Here is a 16,145-nt window from a genome sequence, read left to right as displayed (position 1 = left end):
GTTACATTATTATGCTTTGTTGCTGAAGAAAACAGATTTTACCTGCCTGCAGCTTTTCCATTTGTCACGTTTATATATAAACATAAATTTTTTTGAAAACCTGAATTTTCCAGGAAAGCGGCCAAAATATGCTGCCAGTCCACAGTGCCATAGTCATGGTACAAGGACAGTTGCTGCAGGTGATTCTGCATAAGTCCTGTCCTTTCGCTGTGATTCTGTGAAGGAATAACTGCCAAACAGAAATTTGAAAATTCTAAGATAAATTTGAATTCCTGAGTCTTGGATTTTGCCACGTTTAACAATTTATTTTTTTTCCGTGGTTTCACTGACCAAACTGCCGGAGCTTGACGGAGGCGGAAGACCTGTCAGAGCATGCTGTTACTGTACGTACGCATCTGCAAGCTCTCGCTTCTGCGGTCCAGTCGCATCCCAAGGATACAAGGCACACGTGAAAAGGAAAGCTGAGATTATTTTATTTTTTCATGTATTTATATTAAAATATAAATTGCATTTTTATATCATGTATTGTATAGATACTATATATAAATGTATGTGTACATTTATAAAATATATATAATATATAAAAAATATATTTTTTTAATATATATCTCGTATTTTTAACCCTGGAGAAAAAACTTGCCACCGGCGTAGCCCTGCCAAAGCGTCTCCTCCCTATAGCAGGGCTGTTGGTGCTGTGCGGTCTCTCTGTAGCAGCAGCAACTCCAAGTGCCACAAAGCTGCCCACGAAGCGCCGTCTGCCGGCAGAGGCTGCCGGGGAAGTTACGCTGGGCTTGGACACGTTTTGCTTTGCCTGCCGTGGAATAAATGTTCAATGCCACACACACGACAGCCAGTGTGTTGCGATTTCTTCCTATTGAGTATTAATCTGTTAGCCAACATCAAACCACCATGAGAAACATTCCCTGATCATTCCAATGAGAGAGATGCCACTTAAAATGTTCCAGAATTCTTCTATGAAGGAGATTTGGGGGAGTTACTACTTCATGAGCAGAAACGGGCTCTGAATTGGTAAAGACACACTACACCAGAGAAGCAAGAGCTTGCAGCGCTCATCCTTACGCCTGACAAGCCCGTGGAAAATATAGCATGATTTGCTTTAGATGCACCTAACTAAAAGCCGGATGTTTGATTTTTTTTTTTTTTAGCTATATAGCAGAAGATTTCAATTCCCCCTTTAAACAGCACTATCCTCTTATAGCTATTATCACGGGTTTCAATTTTTGTTTTCTTTTAACCTGGACAGTGATGTTTTAAACTTTCTCTGTTTTCTGTATCAAAATTAACAGGGCAGCAAAGTCTGGTTTTTAGCTTTGGCCAGAGTGTTATGCTGATAAATCATACACGAGTCCTTTTGGCAGGGTTTTAGCACCGCACCTGAATGGGCCAAGTATCTGCAGGGCTTTTTTTTTTTAACTTGACATTTTTCCATTGTCCTGCACGCTGGGGATGAGGAGTTGATATCAGCGGCGCTCGGAAAAGCGCAAATGCAAGCGGGTCTGCCCTGCCTGGCGCTGGCGAAGGTGTGCAACCCAATACCGTGCTTAAAGCACATCTGGGATCGTTTCATTCGCATTGTTCTTATGGGTGAACTTTGCACGTGAAAACTTCCAGCCCGGGAGCAGCGCGGTGCTAAATGTGCGTGACAGTGCTTTCAGCTTAATAAATACACGAGTGGCAGCTCTAATACTCACGTTTTTTGGTGCGTTGAGTGCAATAGCAGCTTAGTGCCCGGCTATATCCCGTGTGTGCGAGAACCAATACGTGATTTTTTTTTTTCCTGCAGTAGGTGAAGCACTTTTGTTTTCAGGAGACAATTTGATTCGTAAGGTCGCTTTTCCAAGGGCGGGGTGTAAGTTTTACCCTAGACTTTTTGGGTTGGATGGATTTCAGGAAATTGGAGGGAGAGATATGACTCTTTTACCATATGCCACTTTTTGTGATTTCATCTCCTGGAGGAACTTTCGTTCGCCCTCCAGTAAAGCTTAGTTTACCGTGAGGCCCGCAGGCACGGACATCACAACTGCCCGTATAAACCAGCCCTGCTGTCCTCAAATTCTGGTGCAACCTGCAGCCTTGCTTTAAAACTAATTCCAGTAGCCTTCAGCTAATTTAAATGCATGCACAATTCGGAATCGGATATCACGTGGTTTCCCTAATAAAGCTTTAAGGAAATGAAATGAGCATCTGTCAAGAATAAGTTTAGGGAGAGCCAGCTGGCACCAAAAATTCCTTAAAACTGGTGTCCTAGGATAATACGGTTCAGACACCAAAACGAGCTCACTTTGTGCAAACGGAGAGCTTTAAAGTGAATACGTTAAAAAATGACGTAGCTAGAATGAGAGGTATAGAGTAAAACTTACAAATAGAGACCTTTTTTGAATAGTTCCTTTAAAGCCTTTTGTCAGTAACAGTGAAATGGTTGTTTCATTTTCGTAAGTGAAAGATTTCCAAGCATGACACATTTTTCATTAAAAATTCCATTATGGACCTTTTTACCGTTCAGTCGGTAAGCGGACCCTCAAATCTCTCTTGGGCATGCAGGCACACACGGCCCTGGCGCGAAATAACAGGGAATATTGTTAGGAGGCAACGAAGCCCACAGCGGGAACCACCTTCAGTTACAGTCTGGGGATGGAGCAACACATTTTTCCAGTATAGAGACAATAAGCTGAGATATGCTCGGTGTCACCTTGGGGAACAATAAGTCATCTTGATTGGATTTTCTGGGCTTGCATCTTATTCACAAAACCATCTCTCCTCCTCAGCCAAAGCTATAGATTCTGGATGGAGGGGTTTTTTTTTTCCTTACTCTGTAGTTCAGTTCACCCTTAAAACTTAACTAGGTGGTGTTTACTTTCCAAATTTCCCTAACTAAATGGTTTGAAAATAAATCTCTTGGTCTCTTGAAGGTTTTTGTTCTGCAGGTGCTGTCCGGCAGAGACTAGGAAGCAGTGCAGAAAGGCAGGCACAGCAATTGCGAATCGTAAGCGTTTCCTATGATGATAAAGGCTGTCGAGGGATGCTCCGGGGAGCTCTTCACCAGCGCTTCAGAGCTCAAGCAGCAGGCAATAGGTAGGCTGGAAAGCTGCTGTGGGTTTTGAATCTGTTGGGTTTTCTCATCTGTGGTCTGAAAGCCACGTGAGAATCGGATCTGGAGGGACACTAGACCCATCGGTGTTTTTCGGGCTGCCCTTCTTTTGTGAAACGTTACACCAACCTTGTGAGTTTAAAGGGGCCTTCAGGCTGCTGAGGGCTGGAGGAGCAGATCTTTATTCCCAGACAGGGTTTTGACACCCTCACGGATGGTGAGTAAAACTTTCCCTGAAATGGCCTCCTCCAGGGAGGGGCCAGGGCTACGCAGGGCTGGCGTGGAGCTGTCAGAGGCACAGGATTAACAGGTTTTGCAGAAGAACACGTTAAACTTTTTCAACGTTATCCCATATTCCTCTGCTGCTAAAATCGACCCTCAAATCCAACCTCTGGATGTATTTATCAGTCCTAAAGATGAAGGTCTGGAAGAATAAAGGAGTGGGGGTTTCAGGTATCTTGCCATCCTTAGCTGATGAAAGAGCTTTCTTCTTCCCATCCCCAAAGCAAAGAGCACCCATGAGGAACCGTACTAATGAGAGAGGTGTCCTCTCTGGGCACCTCCAGAGTTACCAGAAGAGATCTTTTTCATGGTGCATGGTGGAGGCTGCTGGGAGCTCCTTCTCTCCATGAGTGATCCAACTTTAGACACCTAAGTTGGCCTTCCCACCTCAACGTGACGCCGTGATCCCTGCGGGTGGAGAGGTCACACACTCCCCCCCTTGCTGTCCTACAGCCAGGGAACCAGCACGCTGGTTTCGCTCATTTACCCAGGAAATCTGCGGGAGAGGCGCGAGCTGAACTCACAGCCCAACCCAGCCACCCGTTTCAGTGGCACAGACAGGATCTCCCCCCTCTGCTAAAACCTCCTTCATGAGCTTTGCATCACCTAAAACCTGCGTTACACTGAACAGCATCTGATGGCGGGCTGAAGAGTGAAAATGTGGATAAAATTTATAACTTTTATATACCTACACAACTTGTTATTCCAGCTCCTCCGTAGCCATTAACACTGGCCGTGATCACTTCATCGGAGGTTTCTAAGACACACGAAAAGGCAAAAAGGGTGGGAAGACCAGCTGTTTCATGAGGTGAAGGACAAAGAAAGGTGAAGTAACCTGCACACGTTGTCAAAGCAAATTACCTGCAGAATGGAGCCAAGTGCCATGATGCTCTGGGCAGGACCACGGAGGCAGCAGATCACTGTCTCGCATCACCTGAACCTGCTTCTCCCGGTACCCTCAGCTCACCCTCTCAAGACTGTGTGAAATGCTCATATATAGCTTAAAAATCCTCAGCCCACAGTCAGTCAGGCCCTTCGGAGAAGTTGGGGGGCTAAGAGTGTGGGAGGGAGCGATGAAGGTAGTCAAGAAGATCCCTGAAGGAGGGTGAGAGCCACAGCAGGAGCTGGGAGGGGAGAAGGAGGCAGCAGAGACAGCGGGAACCACTGGCTGACGCTGCTGAAGTGTCATCTTAATTATCCCTGGCAAAAGAACAGTGATTAACATCAATGACTGTGGACAACCTTTATGTAATTACTCATTAACATTTCTAAAATTGCACCTAGCTGCTACAGCAATACATGCTTTATAGATTCATCATGTTGAAGTCCACAAAGAATCATTAGATCGTCTCTGCAGACCTCTGCGCATCGCCAGCCGCGATTACACTGCAGAAATTAGCACCGGAGGTGGCTCAGCGGCTTGTGCTTGGCTTTCACGTACTTTCCAGAAAGGGCATCCAGGGATACCAAGCGATGGACAATCTGCCCCATCCCTTGAGATGTTGTACTGAATTGGGATCGTTCCCCTGCCCCATCCCCAGGTTTAAATCCATGCTGGCTGCCTTTCCTTTGTATTTATGGAAATAAATGGTACCCACAGCCCAGCGGGGCTGGATGGGCACAGGAATTCTCCGTCCCTGTCTCCTCTGTGCGGGAAGAGGGGAGGCAGCCGAATTGTAGGCTTCTGCATTGTCCATCTGTGCTCCTTCTTCAGACACAACTCCCACCTGCCAAAAGCTACCATCAGCCAAGAACATTAGCAGAAGTCCTGTGAATAATAATTTCAAATAATGGATTAATTAGAGGAAATTGTGATCTGCTTACGAATGTCCTGCAAGCCGTAAAATGGAGCTAAGCCTTCCAGCTACACAATTCATTGCAAGCCACTGGCTCTGCTGGTTTTACAAGAGGAAAAGGGCATCATTCTTCTCATCTACCGATTATAGAGACCAGCCCAGTTAGATTTAACTCAGCAAAACTTGTTTCTTTTCCAAAAGGAAGCCGAAAACCAAATTTTGATAGTAGCTCATGATCAGAGAAAGACTACTAGATGACCACTCTGACCTCCTACACATTGCAGGTGATCCCATTTCCGTGCAGGCACTTCCATTTCCAAACAGGGAGAGCCCCAGGACTTCAGTTAAATTAAAGCTCTTCAGTCCTCAGAGTGGGGAGAGCAAGACAGTAAATAACTCCTGGGCCCACCGTCCTTGAAGAGGATTCTTTGGGGGAGACGTTACAAGACCCTTCACTCCTCGGGGCAAGAAAAATAAGCAAAAAGTCCCAGAAAAGACAAAACCACCTCATTTAATCCATGGCGGGAAGGATTCATGGGTCCGAAGCAGCCACTCGTAGTCACTGGGGGAACGGTGGGCATGTAACCTTCCCATTTCTGTCCCTTCTGCTGCCAGCCCCGGGGGCACAAAGGGAAGGGGGATAAGGGGAGGAGGAGGAGGGAACGTGGGACAGGGTCTCCCTGAGAACTAGAGAAAAAGCTGACGTTACTCCCTCAGTTTTGGATGAGCGTAACAGTTTGGACTTCAGAAATAATCAATAGGCTTTCTGCTAGTGAAGTATTTCATTCCCAGCAGTTTCGTGGAGAGTTTGAGGGGGATTATATATTTATGGTTTCCCATTTGAAAGACTTTTAGCAGGTTTACCTGGAACATATGGATCCTATTTTGGTTCTTTTGTTTTAGCACTTAATGCTTATGAAATTGCCAGTTAATGACATCCATGCCTAAACCATGTTGCTTTTTAAAGCAAAATGTCTTGCAAAGGTCCATGTTCATACTTACCACTTCTCAAGTACAGCAATGAAAGTTTTAAGAGGCTTGTTACCTACTGTGTCTGGGGGAGGGAACCGACCGAATCATGAAATTATAAACGGGGGGGTTAGATTAAAGCCTTGCTAGCCCTGCCTGCCCTGGGTTTCAAGGCAAAGCCACCCCACCAACACCAATGGGGCACCCCGGGGGTGGGTGCAGGGGGGATCCCAGGGTGATGCTCAGCCGGAGAGCACGTCCCCTCCGTCCCCAGCCCGGTCTGTGGCTGACCTGGGGCGGCGGGAGATAACGGGGCACCTTTGATGCTGCCCGGCCGGGGGGAACACCGGGACACCCATCCTCCGGGGACACCCCCCTCCCCGGGGGACACCCATCCTCCGGGGGGCGCCCACCCGCCGGAGGGGACACCCACCGCCCCGGGCCGGGAGGGGGCGCGGAGGGGAGCGCGGAGCGTGTCGCCCACGTTACCGGGCTCCCGCTAATCACCCTGAGCCTTTGATTGCGCTGCACGTGGGGACGAGGGTCCTGACTTCAAAAGAGCGTGGGAAATCCTGATTAAAAGGCTTTTCTCCCCCGTTGGGATCGACACCTTCTTTGAAGCCCTTCCAAGCGACAATGCAAACGCACCCACCGCCAAAGGACCGTATCTATATTTTAAGTGATTTTAATTTCTCCCCCCCGCCTTGCTCTCTTCCCCCCTCCTCTCCTTTCAGTTTTGGAAACACCTGGTAAGTTGTAAAATGATTTACGAAGTGAAAGTGTTAAATGAGGCCACCAGCTGTAAGACTGACAGAGCTTTATGAGTTTTATTAGGTGCCCTATTATGGAAAATAAACTTTAATCCGTCCATAAAAACAGAATCTGAAAAACATATTTGCCCTTGTAGTCTGGAACACTGAAGGTATTCTTGTGAGACGCTGGGCTTTAAAGAGATTAATTTTATTGAGACAGACACAATACACCGGTAGGACTTTGATACAGAGTCCGTGAATAGTTGCGTGTACCCCGCAAGGCCATTTTTTATAGGGCCGAGACACGTTTGGACACACACCTCTTGGGCGTACAGCACATTTCTGGCCCAAAGGAGCACGTCTGCCAGTTTAATTAGCTGGTACTTAATTGAAAATGAATGGCTGAGGGAGTATCTTTCTTTTTTTTTTTTGGGGGGGGTGCGTGATCTCAGCCACCTCTTGATTTTTTTATTATTTTATGTGTCGCTAACTTTTTTAAGATAACGATGCGTCCTCCGGATATTGATGTAGTTCAGATATTTTAAGGTGTAAAGAGGAGGTAAATGCTGCTGGAGGTAACTCGGAGGCGCCGCCGGGTGTAGGGCGGAGGAGCCGCCGTGGTGCTGCGCGGCCGTTGCGCGGCCCTGCGCGGCCGTTGCGCGGCGGTTCACCCACGAAGCTGCAGCCGCAGCCAGCGGCGTGGAAAATCGCAGGGCGACTAAAGCTTTCATTTTTTCTATCTCCTTAACCTGTGGCCGAAGGGAAATCGTTTACAAATTTAAGTCAGAGCCCCAGACATGATTTTTTGCTTGCGGGGGTGGGGGGAAGGGATCGATCAAGCCCAAATCAAGTTTAACCCGAGCAAGTTTTCTGGCATGTGGGATCCATCCAAATTTATGATTTACACCGTGAGCGTGTCTGATTTACGGCGTATCCCCTCGGCGCGCTGGGTGTGCCGGGCCGCTGAACTGACACCTAAAACTGCATCGTCCCGAAATGCCACCTCCAGCCGCGCCGCCCGAAGCTCTCCGCGGTGGACAACTCTTTTCCTTCGTGTCATCTCATGCCATAATGTCATGTGTCCGCCAGCCTGTGCTGTACAGCACGGGTTGCTACAGCGGCCGTTTGGAGGGGCCACGCTGCTCTCATGTGAAAGGTTAACGCAAGGTTGTAAAAAATCGCGCTTTTTTTATTTTTACAAGAGTGGGAACACTCCTTATTTCGGAGCTCTTCATCCTCCGGGGATTTACGGGGGAGCGGCGGCCCCTGGGATGCGGGGGGATGCGGGGACCCGGGGACTGCAGGCTCCGGCGGGTCCCTCCGCCCCCCCCCCCCATACGCGGCCCTACGCGGGAGCGGGAGCTTCGCCGCGCCGTAGTAATTCATTAGCGGGGATGAATTGCCAGACGTGGCCCCGAGCTGGTGGGGATGAGCCAGTGATTATATTTAAATTCGCTATAATTGATTTGGGGAAGAGCTGCGGTGACAAGGATGAATTGATCTGCAAAATTTATTGGCGAGATAAATCCCGCAGTTATCGAAAAGCCCGCGCTTCGCTGCCGGGGCGGCCGTGGGGGGGGACTCCTTTCCTCCGTACCGGGGCGGGCGCGGAGCCCCTCGCCCCTTTCCTCCCGCCGAACCGCCCCTGGAAACCAGCGCTGCTCCCTCCTTTCTTACGCCCCGGCTCCCGGGGGGGCCCGTGGCTGCACGGGTGTCCGTCCCGTCCCCTCCTCCAGCCCTGGGTCGCCGCCGCTTCCCGGGTACCCGGTGGGACACACAGCTCTGCTGCCAGGGGCGCCTGGAAAGTAGCAAAACAGATCCCGGGGCGGGGGCGGAATTCTTCTTGATTCCTCCCCTGTACCGAGGAGCTCCTCTCGATGTCAGATATTGCACGACGGCTGCGGCACCGAATTAAATCCGCTTCCCCGCTTCTTCCCGGGTGCTTCGGCACCGCCCAGAGCACGGGGAGCCCCCGGCCCGGGAGAGCCCAGCGTGTCCCCCCCGCTCCCCGCCGCACAGAGCGCTCATACATCTCAAGTACAAAACGCCGTTTATTTTCCACCCCATCGCGCAGGTGGGAGGGCCTGGGGAATAATTTAGCATGCATAAGTAGAGGTAACTTTTTTTTATATAAATACAATATACAAAAATAAAGACAGTATTGAGATTTCCAGCAGTTTTAACGTTCATGACATAAACAGTTTTCCCGATATATAGTAAGAACAAAACATTTCCAATAGTCAGCGAAAGGAGCACGCTTCCAGGGAGCAGGGATGGGGTGAGAGGGAGGGAGGGGGGCGACTCAAGTTTTGTCTGATTTTCAGTCAATAATAACACTGTATTCACCGTAAATCCTCTTCCCTGCCCAGCGTGCGAGGGATCCTCTTCTCCATCCCCCTCCAAAGCAGGGAGAAATCGGCACAAGGGGGGAGCGGGGCCGGTGCCGACCGGGAGCAGCGGGGCTCCCCCACCCCCCACCCCAGCCCCGGGGGACGGGCAGAGCCCGCGGCTGGAGGGAGCGGAGCGTGCGGGGGGGGCTCACTGGGGCTGTGCCGGGGCTCCGTGCCGGCCCCGGGGCTGCGTGTCCTCTTCATCCCCCTCGGAGCAGTCGGAGGAGTGGTAGGGGCAGCATCTCCCGGCCGCCGCCGCCTCCTCTTCCTCCTCCTCCTCTTCCTCGTCCTCGGGCTCGCTGTCGGGCAGCTCCCGCATCCTCCTCCCGCCGCTCTTCTCCGGGGCGGGCAGCAGCAGGTCCTCATCCCCCTTCTCCTCCCCGCCGCCCCCCTTCTGCTTCTCGGCCTCCTGCGCCGCCTGTTCCTTCGCCTTCTTGCTGCGCTTCCACTTCATGCGTCGGTTCTGGAACCAGATCTTCACCTGGGGAGGAGGGACACACAGAGACACTGCATCATCCATCGCCCCCCCATCCCCAGCAGCGTCCCCCGCCGGGCCGGGGGGACTCACCTGAGTCTCGGTGAGCATCAGCGACGTGGCCACCTCGAAGCGCTTTGGCCGGGAGAGGTACTTGTTGAGCTTGAACTGGTGCTCCAGCTCCAGCAGCTGCTGGCTAGTGAAGGCCGTGCGGGGCCGGCGGCACTTCCCCAGGAGGTTGGACTGCGCCTGGGCTGGGGAAGGAGAGGAGAGGCGGAGGTGAGCCCCCCACGCCGCGGCCGGGCACCCCCCGGGACGGAGGCTGGAAGAGGGGAGGCAGGAAAGATGGTGGAGGAGGAGATTGAGGCAAGGATGGAGAGTTATCCACCGGATCACGGACCCAGGGAGGGATCTCGTCCAGCCCCTCCAGCTCCGGGATTTCTCGGCTTGCACAGTGTCAAGGGATCTCCCGCAGGGGCAAAAAAAAAAAAAAAAAAAAAAAAAATTAAATTAAATCTTTTAAAGAAAGAAAAAAATATGTCTCTTGATTTCCCAAGAGCCTAACAAGTGCGAGACAATAAAACGGGTCGCGGCGAAGGGGTACCGGGCTCTCCGGGGAGCAGCAATTCGCTCCGTTTAATGCCTTAGTTAAACCTGCCGCACTCCCAGCCCTCCGGCTTTAATTAAGGGGATGGCAGGCGGGCACCCCTCCGGCGGGCCGGGGGCTGCTCCGCGCCTCTCCGCGCCGCTCCGCGGGCTGGGAGCGCCGGGCACCGGCCGGCCGTCAGAGCATAAATCAGCAGCGTGGGGCGAAAAACTGTCTTTGAATGAAAAAAAAAAAAAAAAAATCGCCGTAGTTTCCGCGTTCAGGAATAATAATAAAAATAAAGGATTGTATTAAAAAAAAAAAAATAACGAGAGACGGCGATGGGCCAGCGGGAGGGCACCGGGGGGTACTGAGCCCCTTCGCGGGGCCCGGCCACCCCCGGGGATGCGTCGCGGCCACTACCGCTCTACCGCTTATTTCTCGAAGCATTTTGGCACTTTGGCTTATTTGGTTTAGGGGAGGAAAAAAAAAAAAAAAAAAAACAAAAAAAACCCAAACACCCAAACAAACTAAGTATTGGCAGCTGCGGCTCCCCGGCCGCGTTTGGAGCCCGCTCGCTAAAGCGGGCAGGGAGAGAATAGGACAGTGTCCGCTCCCGGACAGCAGCGCCCAGGAGATTTTCTCACTGCGGTGTGATTTTCCGAGGCTCCATTCTGGTTTCTCTCCGGTTATTTATTTCCCCGCACCTTGTTTGAGGGGCAGAGCTCTGACAGCTCTCCTAATTTTTTTTTTTTTTCCTTCCTGAATGTTCCAGTTTAAACAGCCCCAATTCGAGAGAAAACAATGGACATTTTTGTCTGCGAATGTGTGTGCAGAGTATGAGAAGGAAAAAAAAAATTAAAAAAAAAATCGCAATTCTTTTCCTGGCGTGATTTTCGTAAACCTACACCTCCGGTGTTGTTAAATCGGCCGTTCCCACCGAGAGCTCACACCTCCGAAAATGATCTTTGCCTGAAACAGATGCACGAAAGGTCCCCGTCGCCGTGAGGCCTAGTGCTCAGCACCGCGCCTTCCCTGGGGCTGCGGATTCTCTGCCTTAATGCAGCATTTCCAGCCTCCCTAATCCCAAACCTAAACTCTTCCGACTCTATTTCATCCCCGTTCATTATCTCCAGGGAACGCAGAACCCCACATTTTTTGCTACCCCCGATCCTCTCTACACCCGTTTGCCTAGAGGAGCCTGCCGTAATTATTAGAAAACCATTTCCGATGAGAAATAAAATTAGGACGGTGGCTGGGCGATGGGACCTGCCACTCCGCTTTTTGAGGGGGCGATACACCGAGACCGGCTTTTTGGGGGAGACTATGGTGGCTCCTGCCCTGTCCCCTCCGACCCCCGGTGGCTTCTGCACCCCGTGAACGGTGGGAGAAGGTGTTCGCAACGGCAGGAACGGATTCGCCACCTTCCTATTTAACCTGCCGTGAAAAACCAGGCTGTGCGGGGCCGGGAACGGCGAGGCGACCCACACATCCCCGCTTCCCGTGGCGGATCGCTGTTTCCTCCTTCTCATAAAAATTAAAAATTACAAAGTCACCGCCTGTTTAAATCCCCAGCTCATTGACACGGGGGGCAGCAGGGGGGTGCTTCTTCCCTCTAGGGAGGAGACGGCTCCCGGAAGGCCCCTTGCACCGGGAATGGGGGACGGAGGGGACGCGTCCGGCGGGGCAGAGGGAGGCGAATACTCACAGTTGAAGTCGGGCATTTTGGGCAGGATCATGCCGGCCGTGGAGGCCCGCAGCCACTGGTCCAGCTGGAAGGTGCCGGCGCTGAGCTTGATGGGGTCGGCGGCGGGGTGGGACGGGTGCGCTCCCTGCACTTGCGAGTACGAGTAGGAGAGAGCCGGGTGCTGCCCGCCCAGCGCCGAGTACCCGTACACCGGGTGCCCGTAGAGGGCCGCCTGCGCCGGCATGCCCGGCCCGCCGGGCGCCGCGGGGTGCAGTCCCAGGGCCATGCCGGCTGCCGAGGCGTGGTGATGCGGGTGGGGACCGGCGCCGGTACCGGGCAAAAAGCCCGGTTTGGGGACCAGGGCGCAGTGGGCGGCCAGGAGGCGCGGCGGAGAGGGGCTGTCGGTGCGCAGGCAGTCGGCGGGGCCGCCGGCGGGATGCTCGGAGGAGGAGGAGGATGAAGAGGAGGATGAAGAGGAGGAGGAGGAGGACGGGGGGCTGCCGCTCCCGCTGCTGCTGCTGCCGCCGCCGCCCAGCGAGGTGACCAGGGCCAGCGGCGCGCTCTGCCCCGCCGCCGCCGCCTTGGGGGGGTCGACAGCCAGCAGCGCGTCGATGCGGAAATTTTTGGATTTTTCCATGGGAGCGCCGGCGGGCTGGGGAACGGGGGAAGGGAAGGGGGGAGGGGGAACGGCGGCGGTTCGGGCGGCCCCGGGCCGGCCGTGTCTCCCGGCGGCGGCGGGCGGCAGTGCGGCCCCGCTCCCCGGCGCGCCCCTTCAAGGGCCGCAGGCGGCTCCCCATTGGGCCGGCCGGGCTGCGGCCTCGCCCGCCATTGGCCCCGCCGCCCACCTGTCACGGCGGAGAGTCCCGCCCCCTCCCTCCCACCCCCGGGGACTCCGGAGGGGCGGGGGGTTAACGCGGGGGGGGACACACATGGGGACAGTCGGGTGTCCGGCTCCTCTCCGCGGGGCCGACACACACACACACACCCGGCGGCGGTTCCCGCCGCGTATTCGGTGACCGCGTCCCACCACCCTTCCCGCGCACGGCAAATATTTGCCGTAAACGCGCCGCCGGCCGCTTTTTAACGAGTCGGAAAGAATAAACACCTGCGGGTCAGGGAGTCACGCCTGCCACCAACCCCCGGGTTTGTCAACAGTGTTATTAGACCCGCTTATCTACGGCAAACAGGCCCGGACAGAAACGGGAAAGCGCGGGGCGAGGGGTCGCTCCTTCGCCGGGGTCCCGTTTCCCCGGGGGGGTGCGGCGGGGACTCCGCAGAGGCGGTGTGAGGGGAAGGTCAGGCTGCGGCGCGGAGCGCTGCCAAGGTAAACACGCTCTCCCCTCGGACAGCCTTTGCCGGCCCCCGGGAGAAGGCGCTCGGATGCGGGAAGTGCCCGTGTCGCGGCCCCGCCGCCGTGTCACACCCCCGCGGGAGGAGCCGGTTCGCACACGGGGGGCGGCGGGGCTTGAGCCCCCGGGGCTGCCGGTGTCACCGTGACAAAAGTGTGCTGCCCGCCCCCCCCCCCCCACCACCACCCCGGGCCCTGGGGTGGGAAAAATAAAAGCAATGAAAAGGAGGGAGGAAAAGGGGAAAAGAAAGGGAGAAAGAGGGAAAAATAAATAAAACCGGAATGCAACACGGCAAAGAAAATATGCGACAACTTCGCTCCTCGTTCCCTTCTTGCCACGGGTCCGTGGGCAGAAGGCCCGGAGCACCTCTGCGGGGCGTGTGTGCACACAGAGACAGACACACGGACACGCACCCTTTGCTCTGTGCCCCGAGACTCCCCTCCTCTCCTGCACCGACTGTTTTTCCTTGACCTCCCTGATTGGAGCCGCCGGACACACTCACTCGCACACAGCAGACGGACAGGCACAAGAAGGGACAGACATAAGCACAGCAGACACACAGACACAACCACAGCAGACACACAGACACAACCACAACAGACACCCAGACACGACCAGGACAGACACGCCGACACAAGCACGGCAGACACACAGACGCACCTGTACAGCCGAGGCACGACGGCACACAGGCACACGCGTGGCCCAGAGGAGCCACCCGCACCCAGACAACACCCGCACAGGGAACCCCTACACGCAGCCGGGCGCAGCCCGCACACGCTGCGGGGACCCCGGAGACACAGCAGGCCCCCGCGCACCGGGGGAGGAGAGGGGGACGCCGAGTCCCAGGATCGTTTTTATGAACCGCTTGGGTTTTCCCGGCCACCGTCGGGCTGCCAGGGGCCGGGGCAGCCCCAGGGCCCGGGACCGGGGAACGCGGCGGCCGCCCCGGGGATGGCAGCCCTCCGCCGAGGCTCCCAGCTGGAACTACGATTCCCCTTGGGCCCCACGCGTGGGGCAGTCCCACGGCAGCCAGTGTCACCAACAGGGGCTTGTCCCCATGACCGACTCCGGAGGCCGGGGGGCGGGTATTGGACCCGCACCCTCCTCCTCCATCCCCGCATCCCGGCAGGGCCGAGGGTCACCTTCCTTCAATGCACTATTGGCACGGGGATGTCCAGCCCGCTGGAAACGGGGGCGCGGCTGCCACCGGGCAGAGCCGGTACCAGCTCCCGGTGCCCGGGCCGGCGGTGCCGGGGCTGCGCGGGCGCGCCCCGGGCGCGGGTCGTTCCGCACATACGGAGACCGCTTTGGGCCCCTTCTGGGTGCAGTTTTGTGGAGGAGGGAGAGGAGCCGCAGGGGAAATCACCCCGTGTAAGCGGGGAGCCGGGAGCGCAGGGCTGCGTGTGGCTGTCCCCCGCACGGGTGGGGACGGGTGGCCGGGGGCGATGCCGGACGAGGTGGCCGGCCGGGGTGGCCGATGCCGTGAACGTTTCTCCAGGCGGTGATGGGGCGAAAGCGGGGCCGTCTGGTGGGGGGCGAGGGCCGGGGCCGCATCGCATCCCCCCCCCGGCCTCGGTCCATCACCGCCTCCCGGGGCGGGCTCAGGCCCGTCCCCCCGTCCGGCCACCCCGCGCTTCCAAATGCAGGCATCGTTTGGCTGATGGACGTGCGTTTGGAGAAGCCCCCCTCCCACGGCGACCAGAGACCTTCAGCTCAGCAGCGAGCCGGCCCCGAGCGGCTGCGCGGCGGCCGGGGTCCTCCATCCGCCCCCGCCGCCCTTCGGCAGCACCCCAGCGGGGCCAGCCCGGCTCCCCCGCCGCCGGGGCCGCTCGTCTTAACCCTCCTCATCGCTCCCAGGCTGCCCTCCCGCCCGAGGGGGAATATTCAGTGCTCAGTGAAAGATTTCGATTTTCAATTTTTTTAAAATTTTTTTAAAAATAGAATACAATTTTTTTCTCCGTCTTTTCTTTTTTATTCCCCTTCCTTTTTTCTTTTTATTTTATCTTTTTTCATTTTTCATTATCTTCACCTTTTTTTTGTTTTGTTCTTTTGTTATTATTATTATGATTATTTCTTCCCTCCCCGCTCCGTTCCGCGTGTTCCCTCCCCCTCTCCAGGTGCCGCAGGGCATCCGGGACGGCTGAACTCCCCGCGGCTCCCGCACCTGTGTTGATCCAGTATATTGCCCGGGAGCCAACAATGCGCGGTTATCTTAGCGGAGATAGCGCAAGGACCGCGCTACCCCCGACACCTCCGGGTGGTCCCCTTTCAGCAGAGCCCCCGCTCCCCCGGCCGTGGGCAAACAGATGCCTATCTCGCCTTTTGAAAAGCCGGGAGGGGGTGGGTGCACGCAGGGGGCGGCGTGGAGTGAACCCCGGGCGGCCGCGGTTCCCGGTGGGAACGGCGGAACGCCCGGAGCCCTGCGGTGGGGGGGTGTCTTAATTCCTCCGTATTAAACCCCCCCACCCCGGTGTCCCTACGCCGGTCGGTCTCTCCGAAGCCGTTACGAACCTCAGGCGCGGGGCCAGCGTTATTGCCAAAAACACATATTACACTGCGACATTCTGTAAATGAGATAATGATACATAAACCTCCCTGATAAATGTGACATCCTCGGGATGTCTCCTCTAAATTAGCCGCTTGCATTGACTGCTAATAATGGTGAGTTTATGAAAGCAATTTCAGTGCAAAAAGCACAGGGTCTTCTCGGTCTAATCAGCCTGCCTCTCTTAATGGATGAGGGGGTCAGG

At 55.0% G+C, this 16,145-nt stretch overlaps 1 protein-coding gene across 1 annotated transcript; it reads right to left on the bottom strand.

Annotated features, from left to right (window-relative positions):
• Positions 1-9,446: 9,446 nt before the first annotated feature.
• MNX1 (motor neuron and pancreas homeobox 1) lies at positions 9,447-12,683 on the bottom strand. Its single transcript, XM_054192814.1, has 3 exons — positions 12,068-12,683; positions 9,867-10,027; positions 9,447-9,779 (listed from the first exon to the last, which is right to left on the bottom strand). Exons 1-3 carry the CDS (start codon positions 12,681-12,683, stop codon positions 9,447-9,449), a joined length of 1,110 nt encoding a protein of 369 aa, XP_054048789.1.
• Between the last annotated feature and the right edge of the window lie 3,462 nt (positions 12,684-16,145).

The sequence above is a fragment of the Rissa tridactyla genome, chromosome 2 (genome assembly GCF_028500815.1).
Source record: "Rissa tridactyla isolate bRisTri1 chromosome 2, bRisTri1.patW.cur.20221130, whole genome shotgun sequence".
NCBI lineage: Eukaryota > Metazoa > Chordata > Aves > Charadriiformes > Laridae > Rissa > Rissa tridactyla.
The sequence above is the reverse complement of the archived record's forward strand: the minus strand, read 5'-3'. Positions and strand labels throughout refer to the sequence as shown.

Excerpts from the sequence above, each read along its gene's own strand:
- MNX1 (XM_054192814.1), bottom strand. The coding sequence starts at position 12,683 with ATGGAAAAATCCAAAAATTTCCGCATCGACGCGCTGCTGGCTGTCGAC. Across the intron at positions 10,028-12,067 it reads CAAAATGCCCGACTTCAACT|CCCAGGCGCAGTCCAACCTC; the intron begins GTGAGTATTCGC and ends CTCCTTCCCCAG. Across the intron at positions 9,780-9,866 it reads TGATGCTCACCGAGACTCAG|GTGAAGATCTGGTTCCAGAA; the intron begins GTGAGTCCCCCC and ends CCTCCTCCCCAG.